We start from the raw sequence: 21,381 nt of genomic DNA on the forward strand, positions 1-21,381 counted from the left end.
TCTTAGCACAATTGTACTTATACCTCCCTTTTAAGACAGAACAAATATTTCAGTCATGCTCACCCCCAACGCACGCACACACTAATCCATTTTAACTCTCAACCTGACATAATATAGATTCTCCTGGACAGAATCACAGTGAGGAATTACCTAGATCAGGTTTTCCTGTGGGCATGTCTCGGGGATTGTTTCGATTGTTATGCACATAGCACCATTTTCTAGGCTAGTCTCTGAATGTTATCAAAATGAAGGAAGGTACTGTGAGAAAGAAGCAAGCAGCAGAGTTGTGCTCACTTCCCTATGTTCTATTATAGATGTAGTATAACTACCTCCTTGAGTCTGTGCCTTACATTCCTTTTAACCATGGGCTGTCACCTTGAATCGTAAGCCAAGAAGAAATAAAAATAATTTCTCTCATAAAGTTGCTGCTGGTCAGGGTATTTTACCATAGCAACCAAAATGAATTAGAAATGTATACATATTTATATAAATGCATATATGTATGTATGTATGTATGTATACATTCATCTCAGTGGGACAAAAATCACTTCAGGCTTCTTGATAAATCCTTACAAATGTAAGGAATCCTGAGAAAGAGAAAAACTCTGAAAAATATTGAGCTACATTTGTAGATATAAAAGTCAGCAACTTGTAGTGTCATCTGATAGAAATCCAGAAGTGGCAAGATGTCAGTCTTGGGCACTTCTCTATTTCTGTGACGAAATTGCTTCACCATTGATAGAAGCAAGAGTGCATTAGGTGCTTTACTTCAGGTGGCACACCTTCTCCATTAAGGCAACATCTCCTAATCTTCCATGAACAGTTCTAACAACTGAGGATTAAGTATTTAAATAGGTGAACCTGAGGCAGCCATCCATATTCAAACTGCTTCTTTGACTCAGTAGATAAAGAGGCTTGTTTCCAAAGCTAGAAATTTGAATTTGATCTCCAGATCCTATGGATAGGAGGAAGTAAAGAACCAACTTTACAAAAATGCTTTTTGCTTTCCATATGCATAAATTTGCATATCTTCCACTGCACATTAGGCACATACATCCACATAATAATAAATGCAGCATATTTTAAAGGAGATGATATATTTCAAGGACTACAGCTTTTAAATGTTGGCTTAGGGAAGACATAAATGTTTCCTGGATACAGAATGTAGTAAAATCATTGGCACCAAGTTGCATGGCTAGAGGAAATAGAGAAGTCTGAGTTTCAAGAAGTAGCTATCACATTTGGCAAGAAATACTGTCAGGAATCTCTTGAACCAATCCAATGGTTGAGAACATTACCAGATTCCCTTTCTCTTCTCTTACCTTGCTGTCGGCCTTGGCAATGTTCACACCTACTAAATGTCAAATATTTATTCATCCTGTCAGTGTCCAGAATCACATAGTTTAGTTTATTCAAATGATTCCCATCTTGATCCCACCTTTGCCAATCAGTCATCAGTTTATCCCATGGAGAAGATAGAACGCTTGAACCATATCAAGCAGTAGCAGTAGCAGCAGCAGCAGTAGCAGCAGCAGCAGCAGCAGCAGCAGCAGCAGCAGCAGCAGCAGCAGCAGCAGCAGCAGCAGCAGCAGCAACAACAACAAAATCCCTTGACTTTGGATCCCCATCCTCTGCCTGCTTCTATCATTGTAGAGTAAGCACTTGCTGAATGTGTCTGCCCGTGGACTCCACTCTTTCTTGGGTTCGTGCTTATGAGGTAGCCAGACTCTTGACAGCTGCTGGTACTCCCCATCTCAGTTGACCTTGTGGCATTCGACATGAGAGATGGAAGAATAATTTTCTTCCCTTGACCTGTGGGACACTCCGCTTTTTGGATTTTTCATGTTTAACTTCACTGACTTTTATTCTTTGCCATAATGGATATTTTTAAGCTTTCTCACTCTGGTTTGCCTAGCTTCAGTTTCATCTAGTACTGTGACTTTGTTTTCTATATCATGGAAATTTGTATAGACAGCTTTAGTGTCTCCCTTTAAATTTTTATTATTTGCCCTCAGTATATACTGATAAACTTCATTTCAATTTCTGATTGGCACAGTAATCTTTACATTGATTGCTAACGTTGATGTGGTTCTCCCATAGTCTATCCTGTCTCTATAAATGAATCTATAAATCTAGCTGCTCGACTCCAGAAAATTTAATCTACCTCTTTCTCTTGTAATCTTCCAAGGAGCAGCAAACCCTTTTAGATATCTTTCCAACATATGGCTAATATTCCCTCTTGCAGATGTGAATCTTACCTCTGTAAAGACAGTCTTACATATAGGTCTGAACCCCTGAACTACTGAGCTCCCTGTACTCTCTTGTTTTAGCTCTAGTGGTCTAGACTTCATACACTTACTGCTTTGATCCACTAAAATGCAAACCATGACCCTTTTCTCTTCTTTAGAAAGTTCTGCAGTAGCTTCCCATTGCTCATCTATGGTCTAACCCCTCCTGATGGCTTCGAGACACTCTGTGATCTGTCTCCTGTCTGTTGGTTCACTGATTTCTCTTCCTATTCCCTTCGGGTCAACTACCAACAAACATTTTACTTTGTATTTTCTGGTGATAAGTTTCTTCACTCCTCATATCTCTGTGTTTCGGGCCCTCTGAACTTACCAGATGCTCATCTTCCTGTGAACTTATCAGATTCTCATCTTTCCCCTTAGTGCTTTTCCTTCACCAAAGTACCCTCTCGAATGCTGCCTTCTGGGCCAATGGTTTCTTGTTCATCTTGTTTAAGATATGACCCTCCCAAAAAAAAATCAGAAAATAATTTTTGTTTAGATTAATCTGAAAATACATATATTTAAATTTTTCAAATGAATAAACATTATGTCTAGATTGAGTATATTTGTTAAATTCAGAAAGTTTCCTCATTTCAACAGGGTGAACAAGGAATATAAGCTCATATTTCAGTCACATCTGAAGTTACTCCTCAGTCTTTTCTGCGATACTTGACAATAAATCCTATTTGTTTGCATTCATTTTTTTCTCTTCTACAGATTCTTGCGGTTGTAACACAGAAACACGTATGGCTCTTTTAGCTCTAGCTTCAGTGTCTCCATCACATTCTAAAAATGTTGGCTCAGTGGATTAGACTTTAATGTATTCAAGAGGAAATGCATAATATGCTAGTGGAAACCAAACATATAAAACCATTTTTTTCTGAGATAGCAAAAAAAAAAAAAAATAATAGCATGAATTATGTTTTTGTTAATGTAATTTTTTGTTCATGTAAGTAAAAGAGCTCTATGTTCTAGGTTATTAAATTAATGAAAATCATTAACTAAAATCATTAAATTAAGCACTAAAGTTGTTGGTTTATTTGTTGTTTTAAAATACAGATTACATACTTAGTAACAAACAGTTTTGTGTAGCTGTTTCTTGTCTCTATACTGTTTCATTGTATTTATTTTAAAAGCCACTAGAAAAATTTTATTTAAAAATCTTTATGATGGGTAGAGCAATTGTACATATCTTACACACACATGTAGATGGTTGCATGGCACTGATTTTAAATATTAAGAAAGTGCTTAGTTAAGTATATTTTTACTAGACTCTGTATTGACTTTCAGAAAATAAATGAATGCAGACTAAATTAGAATCAAGTCAACACATTGTGATGACCAATTGGCAAGAGGAAATCAAAGGAAGAAAAGTTAAAACGGCATTTTTTTCATCCAGTGCTTGTCTGAGGAGAGTAGATTAATGACCACTATGCTAATTTTTAGTGATGCAGATTAATATCCTAGTCACTGTTTATTTATATAGATGACTAATTTCTGAAGAATTATATTACCAATCATAATGCATAGCATTTAAATGTCATTAAATCAATATTCCAGAGAGCATTTATTACACATTTTACTTCCTAAAAATCCTTGAGGAAATATGCAAATGGAAGAAGAAATTCAACATAAACATTTCAAAGGGGAAAATAGGTAATTGATTTATTTTTATGTAGGTTTGTATGACAGCAGTGTAGGTTTAGTGGTCTTAAGCCGACAAAGAGGACTTTTAAATCTGGCAGCTAACCATCAGACTGATCACAGGGACCCAAGTGGAGGAGTTAGAGAAAGGACTGAAGGAGCTGAAGGGGTTTGCAACCCCATAGGAAGAATAACAATATCAACCAACCCAAACCACTAGAGCTCCCAGGGACTAAACCACCAATCAGTGAGCACACATAGAGGGACTCATGGCTCCAGCCGCATATGTAGCAGTGAATGCCCTTGTCTGACATCAATGGGAGGAGAAGGCTTTGGTCCTGTGATGGCTGGATACCCCAGTGTAGGGAAATGCCAGAGTGTTGAGGTAAGAGTGGGTAGGTAGGAGGGAAAACACACTCATAGAAGCAGGGGGAATGGGGCTGGGAGAGGGGGAACCAGGAAAGGGGATAGCATTTGAAATGTAAATACATAAACTATCTGATAAAAATAATTTGAAAGAATTTTCTAAAGGTTGAGATAGAGTTAAAATTTATTTTAGTATATGCATGACAAAACTCTTGAGGAACTATTCTTACAACATATCCATCTGTTTACCTCTCTAGAGTGAAATGCATAGGAATGGATTGCATCAGGCCCAAAGGAGCTTGGAAGTAACTGAACAGTAGTGAAAGCTTCACTGCAGTTACATAATCTGTGACTTTAGAACTCGGATGTGCAACAGTGCGAAGTCACTATGAAAATCACTCTTCAGACTAAAGGCGCACACGAAGCACTAAGTGGTTATCTGTTCCAGGTTGTTGTGGCTGGCTATGTGTGGCTGGTTGTCTATCGCTGATTAGCCATGGCTGGTTGTCATGGCTGGTAATTTGTATCTAGTTGTCAGTGGCTGGTTATCTGTGGCTGGCTATGTGTGGCTGGTTGTCCCTGGCTGATCTCTTTTTGTCTGTTCCTTGACTCTAGATGGGAACACCTAACCTTGTCTCAGGAATAATACTTCATATTTTGTTTTCTAACATGTTCATAGGCTTAAAAGGCAAAAGTGTATTAAGGCCCAGAAATTGTTTGTTCATTTTATGCTGGAGTACTTCTTAAAAGTATTGTTTCATGGTGACCTGTGGAGTCAATTCATCTTTAAAATAATAAAAAGCCAATGAAGATTGAATTTCTCTTGCCTCCAAAAGCCACTCACATTACTTTACTGACTTTTCAGTTTGTTAAATTTAATTTTATATCAGAATGATGTGACTTTACCTTCAGTATTTTATTTGAATTTAAATTCTCAGGTTACATGTCAGCAACCTTTTGCATGTATAATAAAATCACTTTGATGGGAATGGGGACTGGGAAACCTAAGTAAACTTTCTATACTTGTGTTGTACCATGAAGTTATTCCAGAATGATAAGGCCGATAATCAACTTAGATGAACATGAACTTCAGACATTCAAATACATTTCTCTGTGAGAATCTAACTCTCTGTGAATTGCAATTTTGATTTGAATCAAAGTGTAATTAGATTACAGCCTTTCCTTTTTCCTACTATTCCACATTGACAAGGAAGGAAGAAGTGATTGTGGCTTTGTAGATTTCATCTAGCATCACTAGAAGAAGATGCTTATCGAAATTCTCAGTGACAAATGCAAAGCAAGGACGGGTCTGGGCCATTTGTTCACTAAGCTGCTTAAGCAGATGGGGCCAATGTTTATTTTTGTGGACCCTTCCATGTATAAAACCAGGATGGAAAGGTAGTACTTACATGGAATTGATGTGGAGATTTTACAGGTATCAAAAATTTGTAATGCAATGTATATCTTATTCTTGACAATTAAGGCACTAAACAGATTAAGTGGTACCTAGCCTGTCTTCTGTTCACAGTGATACTGCTTGTGAATTCTTTTACACAGCAACAAAGACTTTGTGACATATTGATTTTAAAGTTAAAACTCATGTTACTACCACAGTGGTAATTCTAAAAAAGGACAGTGTTAACTCCTATTGATAAAAATTGATATTTTATAGATTCAGAATTAATATGTAGAAATATTTTTTAAAGTTCAGCTTGATTTTACTATTTTTTTAATTGCCAAAATCATCTAATGGACTGACTTTTAAAGTTCTTTATTGTGAGACAAGATGTCCTATAACTCAAGGTTGTGCATGTCATTTAGACAACACCAACTTCAAACTCACACTCTTCCTAACTGAGGCCTTAGTTATTGGGATTATAAGTATCAGCATAATCAGTTTTTCATATATGCTGTAATATATATATAAATATATATATATGTGTGTGTGTGTGTGTGTGTGTGTGTGCTGAAATATAGAGAATAGATTAAAGTCACAAGATTGCTTGTCTTTAGCTTAATAATGCTTTAAATATTGAATGTAATACAAATTGAAAGAAAAACAAATCTCTATGTTGTGATACATTGGTAACATCGTGAAAAATTAACACAAAAAAAAACAATTTCAAAATTTCATTTTGTTTGCAATAAAATCAAACAAAAAGCAGTCTAAAGTAAAATACAATCTGGACTTACCCATAAACTTATTTTTTTAAACATACACTCAAAGTAGTAAACAAAATTGTTAATAGTACAGTGTGAATTCAGTAAAGAGATAATATTTAGGTGCACTGCACTCAGCCTAATGCGCTATTGAATATCTTCTCATTAATGTTGTGTTCACAAAGTAAGTTAATTGCAAGTTCCATAGTGATAGATACTCATCAACTCTGTTACTAAGTCACTACGATATGAATATATAATGCTAGGATTTGTAAAGAAAACATTTAAAATTTTACTCTTGTCTGGTAAAAAAAAATCACATACTTGATCATCATTTAGAGTTGTAAATGAATTAATTCTTAATTAATGAATAGATAAACAAACAGGGCATTTATTTTGTCAGGATCAGCAAAGTCCAAGCACCATTCAACTGGGAGTTAGATGGCTGGCGTTGGCTACCTGAACACATCCGTCTGTGTCTTAAAAGGTGCTAGTTACTTGAACACATTCATATCATGATGGCCATGGTGCTTTTACCAGATAAAGCATAGAATGAGTTGAAAGAAATGTGCTTAGTTAGCAATGTTAACCAGAGGTAAATTGAGATAAATAACCTATTGAATTAATTACTTGTATTTTCTTGATAATTTATGTAAATTTGAAATTAGATTTAAGAAGAGACAAGAAATAGTTTCTCCCTTTGGCTCTTGTATTATGATATAGTAATCATAATGTTTAAAAGAGATTTAAGTCTAGAGGGGTCAAATGCTCCAGGGTTTCATATCGTCAGTATAGCAGCATTTGTGCACACGCGCGCGGGCGCGCGTGTACACACACACACACACACACACACACACACACACACACACACACACATATCCCTCAAAACCAAAGACAGCTCTCTTCAAAGGAAACAAGGAATAGCTTATCATTGAGCCAAATGTAAGGGACCGTGGCCCAGGAACCTGGACTCAAGTTTCCCAAAATGACAGGTTCCAAACTCTCATAAAATGTTACAATGCACAGACAATTTGTAAGTTATAACCCAAGGCACTTTTCAACTACACCCGTGGAAACATCAGAATTCAGGTTGTAGCAAAGTGAGAAAATCTCTGCCATTGTTCTCAGGTGCTGTAAGGTGAGTTGGTAAGCTAGCATTCTGAGAAGCCAATACACTCCAAAAGGTGTCATCTGCTTGTCACAGCCATGCTGGCAGATACCACAGTGAGCAATGAATGGCTCCTAAGGACACGGTAGACAGCCAGTGTAAATGGGCTCTGTTTCTGTAATGTTCTAAAGCTTCAGGTTTACAGGCGTCCTAATTAGTTTACCAGGTGCAGAGTCTTTGATATGTGTTTGGCTTTTTCCTCTGAGGATTTCAGTCTGGTGTCCTTTGTTTACCAAGTATAATCCTCGGGACATGAGGAGGCCAAGTAACGTATGACCTTCATTGAGGAAGCTCATTCCCAGGTGTCTGTATAAGAAGGTCAGCGGTCTTTAGAAGTATCTAGAATAGCCATTCTGATCTGGGTCGGATTTGCTTCCACTCTCAGTATCTGACACAGCATTTACATGGGACATGTCACAGGACTGTGACACCTGAAGTTAAATCAGAGGGAAAGCAGTGAGACCAAAGGATGCAAGAGCAACCAGTGAGAGAAACTGGTTTCTAGCTTGACTGGAACTAGAATTAAACCAAGCTTCCTGTATGTTTCCTCTCTGCCTGTCTGTTTGGAATAGTTGAAATAATTCAGTTTCTAATAAATTTGTTTTGGGCAGTCTGGCTACATAGCTGCAGTTTCATATGGAACGACTGGTTGTAATTTAAAGAGAGTTCTTCACTAAACTTCACCAAGTTTCTGTAACTCCTACTCATAGCTTGTATTTTGATTACTTCTGTTGCTTTGGTTTTATACCAGATTATAGTTTGGGGAAGTAAATATAAACCCACCTTGCAGAAAATATCTTTGTTTTTTTTTTTTTTTATTGGCCTTTCTTTCTAACAGAATTGTCCTTTCCCATGTAACAAATATTACTGGGACTAAGGACAAAAGTATAAGCCAGTTCATGGGAACTCATAATTATTTCTATAAGAATCTTGAAACTATTAGTTCCCATAATGTGGAAATAACTAAATCATTTGTGTCACAATCAGAAAGAGAAATGCCATTTTTTAAATGATGTGCAATTTCTTTGTAATGTTCTCAACCTCAAGACCCATTCATTGTCTCAAAGCCCTTTCTCATACCAAAAATCACTTTCCATGGATAATTATGTCATCAAAAGGACTGAATGTGCTGAAAGGGTCTACATCCCCTTGGGAAGAACAAAGTTATCAACTATCTGAATCCACCAGAGCTCCCACAGACTAAAACACCAACAAATGAGTTCACATGGAAAGACCCATGGTCAGTGGTGCATATGAAACAGAGGATAACATTTTCTGATATCAGTGGGAGGAGAGGCCTTTGGTCCAGCAAAGGCTCATTTTCCCAGTGCAGGGGAAATCCAAGGTACTGAGGTGGGAGAGGGAGCACCTACATGGAGGCAATGGGAGAGGGAGGGAGGATGGGATTGTGGAAAGGGATAACATCTGAAAGGTAAATACAGAGAATTTACAATAAAAAAAAGAAAAAAAAAACATTATTCATAAGCTTCTTTCCTGAATCAGCCACTGCCACTCTGTTCTTTCTTTAAAAATTTCACCTAAAAGTGTCATCAGTTGGGCTGGAGGGGTGGCTCAGCAGTTCCAGAGGTCGAGTTCAGTTCCCAGCAACGACACGGTGGCTCACAATCATCCATAATGGGATGCAGTGCCCTCTGCTGGTGTGTCTGAAGAGAAGGACATTGTACTCATGTACATAAATAAATAACAATTCTTTAAAAAAAAGTGTGGAGAGTAGTAAGATTGTATGTGATATGGGTGTGTCCTTTAATTTAGTCTTATTTATCTTAAAAAAGAAATCAATTGATTTACAATCAATGCTTCTTAAATGCTAGTGGTAAGTATAATTGCTTTTGTCCTATGTCATAATTAATTTCCACACCAAAGCACCTGAGAAAAGTGGCCTTGTGCTGTGCAGGAAAGGGTGAGCAGTTTAGATGCTCTGTTCAGTTCAGGTTTCAGGTCTGTGTGGCTTTCACTGCCGCTCCTGTGGACCTGGAAAGCAGTGATTTGGTTGAGATATAGCCGTAGGGTTAGGCTCCCCTCCTGGGACACTTGCTGATCTTCTTTAGGAACAGAGAATGTTGCCTTACCTGCCCTTGTAGAATTTCTACTTCTGGCATGTAAGTGTCACATGAGCTGCATGGTACATACAGATGTGTGGAATGAATCACATCACTTAGTGCTCTGGCAGGTGGCTTTTACCTTTATCCAGACCAGGGTCAGAAGCACTTGGGCAATTTCAGTATAAACCATGGCTCCAAACACACTTTCATTCTTTCCCATATTCATCAAATTGCTAGAATATACTTGATCCCTGTACTGGGTACTAGGACACAAGTAAACACAGAGTCCTGCCTCATTAGCAGTCCAGTGTTTGTCTGTCTGATGACACCCAGAAATGCAGTAGCCTTTCAAAGCAGTTACCTTTGATTGTGGTGTAGATGCACTCTGAGATTTCACTCAAAGGTCTGGAGTGCAATTTCAATCAGTCTCAGGAGACTCAGAATGCACATAACCTGTTCTTCCCTTTCTGAGAAGACACCCCTGCACAGTCCCGGGTGCGATTCTGCCTCCCTAGTAGTCACTCCTTCTGTATTTGCTTTTCATTATTTCGTTTTTACTTTTCCTCCACTTTTTTTTAAATAAGATACTCAAGCAGTGATTTGATTAGTGAAGTATGACTGTGGCCTTTTACAACCTAATTAGAAATAACTATGAAGTTGTTGCTATGGGAGATAATTTTATTGAATGTATTTTATAATTAATTATATATCAATAAAGTCAAGTGCCATTCGTTGGCCTAATTATAAAATGTAATCACTGGAAAGTCATGTGATTTATGCTCTTTAATAGCTAGGGTTTGGAGTTTTGTTTGATCTCGGTGATTACACCACTCCATTCCCTTCCTTATAGATCATTCTTTCTTTCCTTGGGGATATATTAGATTTGCTTGGTTGGTTCTGGAGCATCAGCCTCTTAGATAATAAATAAAAATAAGCCACAGTTAGTCTTTGTAGAAAAGAACAACAAAGCAAAATAGATAACAGGGTCACAAAGCAATGTCTTTGGGTAGCATCGTTTATGTTCCTCATTTCTTAACAAAGCATGCCAATTCACAAGGAGTGCGGTAGTCCCATATTTTAGACTTGTTTATATTTGCAAATGTTAAGAAGTCTGTGTGTTATCAGACTGTTCGTCTGGGATCTATCCTGCCTTAGTTGTAGCTAGTATGTAATCTGTACATTTTTGTTTTGAAAAATAAAAATAAGATGGGAAAACTATGAAAATGAAGTATTCAGGAAACCAGTTGTTAAATGCCACTGTGTTTGTTCGTAGGTATTGGTCTCAGGACATGAAACAAAGTGAACTTATCAGCACACCATGAATGGCTATGTGATGAAAATTAGCCAGAAATTACACATCTGTGTGACCAACTTTTGGTTTCTGTACCATTTAGCCAGTTTAGAGACTAGGAACAGCATGCTAGAAAGTATACGTAGTGTATATTCTCATGTGGCCATTCCCCTTGGAAGAATCAGTTCAGTAAACTGCATAGTATGGCTTACCTTGGGTCATCTATGATGTATCACACACATTTGCTGCCTCTGGCAGACAGACAGACAGCTTGTCATGATTACTAAACCTTCTCCTTTACCTTCACTGTGTTACAGAGACCCTGGAAACCCTCATCAGACAAGCAGAGAATTACACCAGTATCCTTTTCTGCAACACCTACCGAAACATGGCCTTGGAGGCTGCCGCCTCCATTCAGGAGTTTTTCACGGACGTGGGACTCTATTTATTTGGTGCAGATGTTAATCCTGAGGAATTTGTAAACAGGTTCTTTGACAGTCTTTTTCCTCTCGTCTACAACCATCTCATAAACCCTGGCGTGACTGACAGTTCTCTGCAATACTCAGAATGCATTCGAATGGCCCGCCATGATGTTAGTCCCTTTGGTAACATCCCCAAAAGAGTCATGGGACAGATGGGGAGGTCGCTGCTGCCGGGCCGCACATTCCTGCAGGCGCTTAATCTGGGCATCGAAGTCATCAACACCACGGACCATATACAGTTCTCCAAGGAGTGCAGTAGAGCCCTACTAAAGATGCAGTATTGTCCTCACTGCCAGAGCCTGATGCTCAGTAAACCCTGTATGGGGTACTGCCTCAATGTCATCCGGGGCTGCCTAGCCCACATGACAGAGCTTAATCCACACTGGCATGCTTATATCCGGTCCTTGGAAGAGTTGTCGGATGCGATGCACGGAACCTACGATGTTGAACACGTGCTCTTGAACTTCCACTTGCTTGTTAACGATGCGGTGCTGCAGGCTCACCTCAATGGGCAGAAGTTATTGGATCAGGTAAGCTGCTCTTCTGTACCTACGATCTAACTTCTTAGAATGTGAAATTTGGGCAGGACACCCACAAACTTCTTTGATATTCTGTTGTTATGGTCTTCACATTTTTATCAGCATAGTGAGTTTATTCTCTAAGAAACAGTCAGAACATGCATGGATGCACCTGATTGGTTTGCATCATTGCATTACATCTACTTTACACCAAAGTTTTGATCAGACAAAATAATACTTCAGCCATTAAGTAGATGGCTTCTTGAATGGCTCAGTGAAGCTGGACGAGCTCACATTTTAATCAAGAACATCTACCTGAATCCGAGTGCAAAATTAACTAACAATATGGGATGAGGTAGGAATTTTAAATCCCTGGACCACAGTATCCACAGTGATAAGAAAAAACCAATGCAGAAATCTTCTGGGGCATTTACTTTTAAGAAGGAATTGTTTATACAAGCTGTCTGTCCAGCACTTGCACACAAAAAGACAGGCTGATGTCGTTAGAGGTTTGTGGCTTCCTGGCTTTAGAATGGCAAAACACTGATTACGTATCCATGAAGTTAAGGTTTGATGCCTTCGTGGGCAAAAGCGTTTCTTCAGAGTCTGACAAAGTGATGGAGTGGGTAGTTTGTAAAAGCTGACCCGTGTTCTCTCCTACAGTTTTATTTCTAGCAAACCAAGAATCTTTTGAGAGGAAACCATCAAGCAAGTGATATAGGAGTTTTCTCTCTTCAGCCTTCTGTAGGGCTACTTAAAAATATTCTCAGGCTCCTTCAGCGAAGTTTCTCATGTTTCATAGTGTGAAGTGGGATATGCTGTGGGTATCACTAAATCATTTCTCCTGAAACAAAACAGATACTCTCCAGCACCAAGACAATCCATCTTTATGAACCGACATTGATTTACTGACCTGAAAAAATATCCTCGTCACATGGTTTGTATGTCAACTCTTCATTCTTGATAGAAAGTGGGTCAGAAAGGTTTGAGTTTTACCACAGCTTCCACGGTTTTTCTCAAGGCCTTTATGTGCCTCTTTGGAGCCTTCAGACAATTACAAATGGCGCCCTCTGGTGGCTGCGTCATCAGCATGTCGCATGAGCAAAGGATTTCAACTCCACATTACATTCGGCTGAGTGTCCCCACTCAGTAAAGGAGTTTCTCTGCCATTTTAAAATTAGTGTTCAAAATAAGAGGTTTCATTATTTCTTTTTCATGTATGTATGTGTGTCTATGTACATATGTCTATGTGTTTGTATGTATGTATGTATGTGTGTGTGTTTGTATGTATGTATCACTGTTTTCATATTCACCTTTTTCTTTGTTTGATTGCAACTTGATGTGATAAACCTCAGTTTTCTGGTCCTCTCTCCCAGATTTATGTAAATCAAATACAAGACAGACCTCAAGAAGTACATAACACAACAGATATTTAGTATTAAATTTTGGGCAGGAAATAAGATATCCATATTACAATGCCAAGTATGTCCAGAGGGAACATACATGCTATAAATCTGGGACCAAGTCTAGAAATAATACAGTTTAGATTTCTGAAAAAGATTTACCTATTATTTTGATTCACATGAGTCTTTTGCCTGCATGTGTGTGAGATCACAAGGCATGTTCCTGGTATCCACAGAGATTAAGAAAGGGATCCTGGAAGTAAAAGATGTTGTGAGCTGCCATGTGGGTGCTGAGATTCAAACCAAGTTTCTCTCCAAGAACAACTACTGAGCCATCTCTTCAGTCCTCAAGTTTTAGTTTTATTTTCTGGTATGCTGGTGAAAGCCCTGGGCCTGAGATTTCCACCCTACATAGCAGAATCTGCATTCAAGGTTTCTTAAGCACTTTAAAGAGACAGAGTAGCCATTTGTATCTTTAAAGATATGTTAAATCTAAAAGTATCCATTTTTCCTATTTCAATGAACATAATCAGCACAGGACTACATTATCCATGCATGCTTTTAAACCCAGCATTTTCTACCAGTTCGCCGATAAATTACTAACAGTGTTGAGTGCATTATGGATTGTGTAACAGGGAGGGAGGGTAGCAATGGGCTGAGGTTGGCAACATTGGCCTATCACTGGAGAAGGTTATGTGGCCGCCTGAGTTCCTTTCTCTACCATAAGGCCAGTCCTTGGCGGACTTTGGTTAGACCATTTACTTTTGCATTTCAAAATCTTGGTATTATGTTCGGGTTTTATTCGTTTATTTAATTCTACTTTTTACTTGTTCACTTTACATCCTGCTTACTGCCCCGTCCCGGTCATACATTCCCACAACCCTCTCCCTATTCCTCCTTTCCTTATCCTTTGAACCAGTGGAGGCCCTTGAGGGTGTCCCCTCACCCTGGCACATCATCTCTCTTCCTGGCTAAGTGCTTCTTCTCCCACTGAGGCCAGACAGGGCAGCCCAGCTAGAAGAACAAAGCTCATATACAGGCAATAGCTTTTTGGATAGCCCCTGTTCTAGTTGTTTGGGACCCACATGAAGGTCAAGCTAGATTTGTGCTACATATGTGTGGGAGACCTAGGTCCAGACTGTGTATAATCTTTGGTTGGTGTCTCAGACTCTGAGATCCCCAGTGATTCAGGTTAATTGACTCTGGTACTGGCAGGATTTGTGTCAACTTGAAACAGGCTGGAGTTATCACAGAGAAAGGAGCTTCAGTTGAGGAAATGCCTCCATGAGATCTAGCTGTAAGGCATTTTCTCAACTAGTGATCAAGGGGGAAGGTTCCAGCGCATTGTGGGTGGAGCCATCCCTGAGCTGGTAGACCTGGGTTCTAATAAGAAAGCAGGCTGAGCAAGCCAAGGGAAGAAAGCCAGTAAGTAACATTCCTCTATGGCCTCTGCATCAGCTTCTGCTTCCTGACCTGCCTGAGTTCCAGTCCTGACTTCCTTTAGTGATGAACAGCAATGTGAAAGTGTAAGCTGAATAAACCCTTTCCTCCCCAACTTGCTTCTTGGTCATGATGTTTGTGCAGGAATAGAAACCCTAACTAAGAAAACCCTGTTGGTCTTCCTGTGGGGTCCCTACCACTTTAGGGCTTGCAATCTTTGCTCCTGTTCCACTGGAATCATTAAGCTTCATCCATCTTTTGTTCTGGGTGTCTGGATCTGTCTGAGTCAGCTGCTGAGTAGAGACTGTCAGAGGACAACATACTCCTGCTTATGAGCATAACAGAGTTTCATCAACAGTGTTAGAGAATGGTAGGTGCCCTTGGGATGGATCTCAATTTGGGGTGGTTATTGGGGGCCTTTTGCTCAGTCTCAGCTCCATGTGCCTTGCCGGCATTTCTTGTATACAGTAATTATTTTGGGGTGAAAGTGTAGAGGGTAGGTTGATGTTTCTATTGCTCTCTGGGGTTCCTGCCTGTCTACAGAAGGTGGCCTCTTCAAGTTCTGTATCTCCAACATAGTTCATCACAGCTAAGTTCACCCCCACTCATAAGGGTGCCTCCCTTGGCCCAGGTCTCTGCATAGTTGTAAAGATGTAGCCACCTCCTCACTGATGTCTGCTGTAGATTGTCACTCAGTTTCATGGACATCTAGCCTTCGCTTCTGTCGTTCCCCATACCTGATCTTAGCTCCTATTTTCTTTTCCCCATACCCCATTCCTAGTTGCCTTCCCCCGTCTGCCTACTGTGACTGTTTTACTCCCCTATCTAAGTGAGATTCAAGCATCCTCACCTGGGCCTTCCTCCTTGCTTAGCTTATTTGGGTCTGTAAAATATGGCATGGTATCTATATTTTATTGCTAATACCCACTTATAAGTGAGTATACATAACGTATATCCGTGTGGGACTGGGTTACTTTGTTCAGGATGATATTCTCAAGTTCCATCAATTTCCCTGAAAAATTCATGATGTCCTTATTTTAAAAAGCTGAATAATATTTTATTCCATAGAGGTACCACATTTTCATTATCCATTTTTTTAGGTGATGGACATCTAGGTTGTTCCCAGTTTCTGGCTATCATGAATAAAGCTGCTGTGAACATAGTTGAGAAGGGGTCTTTGTGGGAAGTTGTACAATCTTTTGGGTCTATACCCAGGAGTGGTATAGCTGGGTCTTTAGGTAGAACTATTCCAGTTTCCTAAGAAACTATCAAACTGTTTTCTAAAGTGGTCATGGAAGTTTGCATTCTCACCAGCAAAGGGAATGTGTTCTCACTGCTGCCCCTACTTGCCAGCTTGTGCTACTTAAACTTTTGACCTTAACCATTCTGATAGGTATAGGTTGGAACCTTAGAGTTGTTTTGATTTGCATTTCCCTGATGACTAAGGAGTTTGAGCATTTCTTCAAGTGCTTCTCTGCTTTTCAAGATTCCTCCACTGAGCATTCTCTGTTGAGTTCTATATTTTAACCGAGTTATTTGGGTTTGTGGAGTCTGACTTCATGAGTTCTTTGTAAATTTTGAACATTACATTACAAACCCTCTGTCACATGTAGGGTTGATGAAAATTCTTTTCCAGTCTGTGGACTGCCAGTTTGTCCTATTGATAGCTTCCTTTGCTTTACAGAAGCTTTGGAGTTTTGTGAGGTCCCATTTAGTAATTGTTGATCTTAGAGCCTGAGCTGTTGGTGTTCAGTTCAGGAAATTGTCTGCTGTACCAATATTTTCAGTGGTATTTTCTACTTTCTCTTGTATGAGATTTAGTGTATCTAGTTTTATGTTGAGGTCCTTGATCCACTTGGACTAGAGTTTTGTACATGGTGATAAATGTGGATCTTCATTTTTCTGCATGTAGACATCAAGTTGCAAAAGGACCATTTGTTGAAGATGCTTTTTCTTCCATTGTCTGCTTTTTCTTCTTCATTAAAAAATGAAGTTTCCATAGGTATGTATATTTATTTCTGGGTCTTTGATTCAATTTCATTGATCGAAGTATCTGTTTCTGTACTAATACCTTCTAGTACTATTACTGTTGCTCTGTAGTTCAGCTTGAGGTTAGGGATGGTGATTCCTCCTAAAGTTCTTTTTTTGTTCAGGATTGTTTTGGGTATCCTGTGTTTTTTGTTTGTTTGTTTGTTTTGTTTTGTTTAGTGCTTCCATACAAAGTTGAGAATTGCTCTTTCATGTTCTATAAAAAATTGAGTTGGAGTTTTGATGGGGATTGCATTAAATTTGTAGCTTGCTTTTGGTAAGATGGCCATTTTCACTATGCTAATCTTATCTAGGAACATGGGAGATCTTTCCATTTTCTAATGTCAAATTCAGTTTCATTCTTCAGGGATTTGAAGTTCTTGTCATACAGATCTTCCATGTGCTTGGTTAGAGTCACACTAAGATGTTTTATATTACTTGTGGCTATTGTAAAGGGTGTTGGTTCCTTCATTTCTTTCTCTGCCCATTATCATTTATATTAAGGAGAGAGAGATCCTGATATCTTTGAGTTAGTTGTGTACCCTGCCACCTTGTTGAAGCTATTTATCAGCTTTAAGTGTTCTCTGGCAAAAATTTTGATATCACTCATAGATGCTATTGTATCATTAACAATGATGATTGTTTGACTTTTTTCTTTCCAAATTGTATTCCCTTGATCTGTTTTAGCTGTCTTATTGCTCTATCTAGGACTTATAGTACCAGTACTAGTAATATATTGAATAGATATGGAAAGAGTGAGAAACCTTGTCTTATCCCTGATTTTAGTGGAATTGCTTTAAGTTTCTCTCCATTCAGTTTGATGTTGGCTACTGGCTTGTTGTCTATTGCTTTGATTATACTTACTTATGTGGCTATATTCCTGATTTCTCTAATACATTTAACATGAAGCAGCATTGTATTTTATCAAAGGCTCTTTCAGTGTCTAATGAAATAATATGTGAAATTTTTTCTTTGAGTTTGTTTATATGGTGGATTATGTTGGTGAGGTTTTGTAATATTGAACCATCCCTACATTCATGGGATAAAATCTACTTGCTCTTGATGAATGATATCTTAATGTGTTCCTGGATTTGGCTTGTGAGTATCTTACTGAGCATTTTTGCATCAATGTTAATAAGAGAAATTAGTCCGAGGTTCTCTCTATTTGTTTAATTCTTGTGTGGTTAGGTATTAGGGTGACTGTGGCCTCATAGAATGTGGTTGGCAATGTTCCTTCTATTTTTGCTTCGTGTTTTAGTATTAGCTCTTCTTTGACAGTCATAGAATTCTGCAATAAAATCATTTGTCCCTGGATGTTCTTGTTGTACTAGGTATTGGGAGATGGATGAACCTCAGTGGTCCAGGTATGGCAGGCTTCTGATGGGTATCCATGGATTGTATGGTTCCAAACCTGCCAGTCTGGTTCAAGAATATCAAGTCCAATGAAGTTGGGTGGAGAGCTAACAGGAGAATGGAGATTCCCCTGTGATAGCAGCCTGCCCAGAGGGTTCAGACAGGAGGTACAATGAGGGTGGGAAGGGAAGCTTAGCTCTATGGTTCAGGAGTCTCAGGTCTAATGCAGATGGGAGGAGAGTTGGCAAGACAATAGATAATGGGACAATAGGACAGCAAGCTGTCCAGAGAAGCTTGGTTTGACCCAAAGGACCCAGAAAGCATGAAAGATAGGTAGGGGGAAGAAAGCTTACCTCTATGGTTCAGGATATGCACTCTGATGAAGGTTAGAGAAGAGGTGTCAGGAGAATGGAGTTGTCCCTGGGATAGCAGCAAATGTTTATATTTTATGAATCATGTTTGTAGAAAGCCCTCATCCCACATAATTCTCAGGAAACATTGAAGAAAAAAGTACATATAAGCCAGAGGACAGGGTGATGAGTTTCAAATGGTTCTATTAGAATGAATTCATAACTGCAGTTACCTGCATTGGCCTTTTAAATTTTGTCTTGCCAATAATTACAATGATGACCATTTTTTTTCCTTCTACTTTCTATCTTCTTACTTTCTTTAAAAAATCTTCTTAGTAGGTAAATTTACTCTTTGACAATTTCTCACATGACTGTAAACAGTCCTGACCATTTGTATCCCCATTCCCACTCCTCTCCCCACTATTTCATTTACTCTTCCTTCCTACTACCCTTTCCCACATTCACAGCTGTCCGTTTTGTGAATCACTGGGTTTACCCAGGGCCATCAGTAGAAATGTGGGTATAGAGCTTTATGTTGGAACTCACTAACAGTGATTCCCCAGAATCTATCACTAGCCATTAGTTCTGTCAGAAGAGGTGGTCTTCTGTGGACCTCTCTCTTTTTTGTGACTAAATGATGACCAATCCAGCACTGTGCTAGTTAAGGGCAGGTGTCCATGGTTTAAATTCATGGTTGCAACCATCCTGTTGGGGTTTGGTGGTGACATTTCAGAGCTCCTCCCCTTATCAGCTGACTCTTTCGCTTTTTAACTTTGTTTTCACAATGTTCCCTGCATCTTAGAGGTGGTGTTGATAGCTTAAATGTGATGTAGGTCTGAGGGCTGGATTCTCACTTATCCTTAGCATCCTGCATTCACTATTCACTGAAAAGATGGACTTCAGAAGTTAAAGTGGATTGTAGTCACATGCCTCACCACACCCCAATGGTTGGAATTATAGGGTCTTTAAAAGGCTCTTTGATGCTGTCTTATTTAAACAGCAGTAGTACTTTTTTTTCCCTTGGGTTTCCAACTCCCCAGGCATGGGTTAAGGGTTGTTGTTAACACAACAGATAGTGCCAGCCACAGGTACTTGCTGATGTGTTGGACCTCAAAGTCAGCTGGTTACACATTATGTACCAGCTGTTCCACTATTGCACAGGTAGGTACAAATTTCTTGGTAGGTTGGATTTTGTTTTTGTTTTGTTGTTTTGTTTTTGTTTGTTTATATAGTTCTCAGGTAGATAAGATCATTGCTAACATTTTACTTTTGTAACCCACATAGTAAATTCTGGCATCTGAAAGCAAGCTAGCAGGGAGGAAGTTTCCTTCTCAGTATCAACTTTCTCTCTAACTTACAATGAGATAAGGTGGTATTGTCAGCAATACTGGATGATCCTCTTGCTATCATGACTGAAAATGAAAAGGATTTTATCAACAGGAGATTATTGTTTCAGGAGTCTAAAATATTAGTCTGATTTCATATAACAAATGGTCTTATTAGCATCCAAAGAAAAATAATTATTACTAACAAACTGTGGATTATTTTCTTCAAATAAAACAATGGAGATTCTTATTTTTATTTATTTAAAAAAGAGGAAGAAGAAACTAACTTTAAGTTCCTTGTAAATTGATTCATTAATATTTATTTGTGCCAACTTCAAAGTGATTTATAAACTGTTTATCAAGCTTTGATAACCAGTTCACACATCAATGACTTCAACAAATTCAAAATAAATTGCTGGGGAGGCAGCACATAATGGTTCTCTCACATTCCCAAAGCAATCTGTGAACTTGAGTATTCTCTATGTATCCTTCAATAAATACACATTTTCTCTTAAAGAAATCCATAGAGGTGCCTGGTGTTTCATGTTCTATTAGAGAAATTTCAACTGGAAATAAAAATAAGATCTCATTTTATTAACAAAATTCTAAGTACCATGTGCTCACACACACACACACACACACACACACACACACACACACACAAACACCTGATAGTAACAGCAGCTTCTTTTAAAAGAATTATATATATATATATATATATATATATATATATATATATATATATATATATATATATATATTAAAATTCAACTGAAAAAAGTAGAAGCAGAGCCAGAAATACTAGGATTAAAAACACAGGCAATTGTGTGAGGCTGATCATATTTCTGCCTGAATCATCAACTATAAATTTTTTGTTGTTACTTTATAACTTCATTTTGCTACTGTTATGAACCATAATGTAAATACCTGATATGTAGGCTATCTGATAAGTAACCCCTGTGATAAGGTTATTCAATAAGGCGGACACCCACAAGGTTGAGAACTGCTGCTCTAGCAGAAGTTAGAGGATTTCCTTAATGCTTTAGTTTGCTCCAGTTAAATATGGCAGAGTACTTTCATGCATCCTCTCAGATCACCATGGTCTACAGTTGGTCTTTAACAACAACAAAGACAACAAAAAGCCCACATACACATGGAAACTAAACAACGCTCTGGTAAACAATAGCAGGGTCAAAGAAGAAATAAAAAAAGGAATTAAGGATTTTCTAGAATTCAATGAAAACAAAAACACAACATACCCAAACCTATGGGATGCAATGAAAGCAGTACTGAGAGGAAAACTCATAGCCCTAAGTGCTTCCAAAAAGAAACTGGAGAGAGCTTACATCAGCAACCTGACAGCACAGCTAAAAGCCCTAGAACAGAAGGAAGCAGATATACCCAAAAAGAGTATACAGCAAGAAATAATCAAAATTAGGGCAGAAATAGACCAAATAGAATCAAAAAGAACCATTGAAAAAATCAACAAAACCAAGAGTTGG

The 21,381-nt window shown here is 38.4% G+C and overlaps 1 protein-coding gene across 1 annotated transcript in view; it reads left to right on the forward strand.

Annotated features, from left to right (window-relative positions):
- GPC5 (glypican 5) overlaps window positions 1-21,381 on the forward strand; it is a gene marked incomplete at both ends in the record, with an annotated part of 1,421,492 nt that overhangs the window by 267,826 nt on the left and 1,132,285 nt on the right. Inside the window, one exon of the mRNA XM_080916837.1 lies at window positions 11,298-11,992. Within this exon, the coding sequence (XP_080772963.1) occupies window positions 11,298-11,992 (695 nt within the window). The remainder of the gene's footprint in view (window positions 1-11,297; window positions 11,993-21,381) is intronic.

The sequence above is a fragment of the Micromys minutus genome (genome assembly GCF_963924665.1).
Source record: "Micromys minutus genome assembly, chromosome: 5".
NCBI lineage: Eukaryota > Metazoa > Chordata > Mammalia > Rodentia > Muridae > Micromys > Micromys minutus.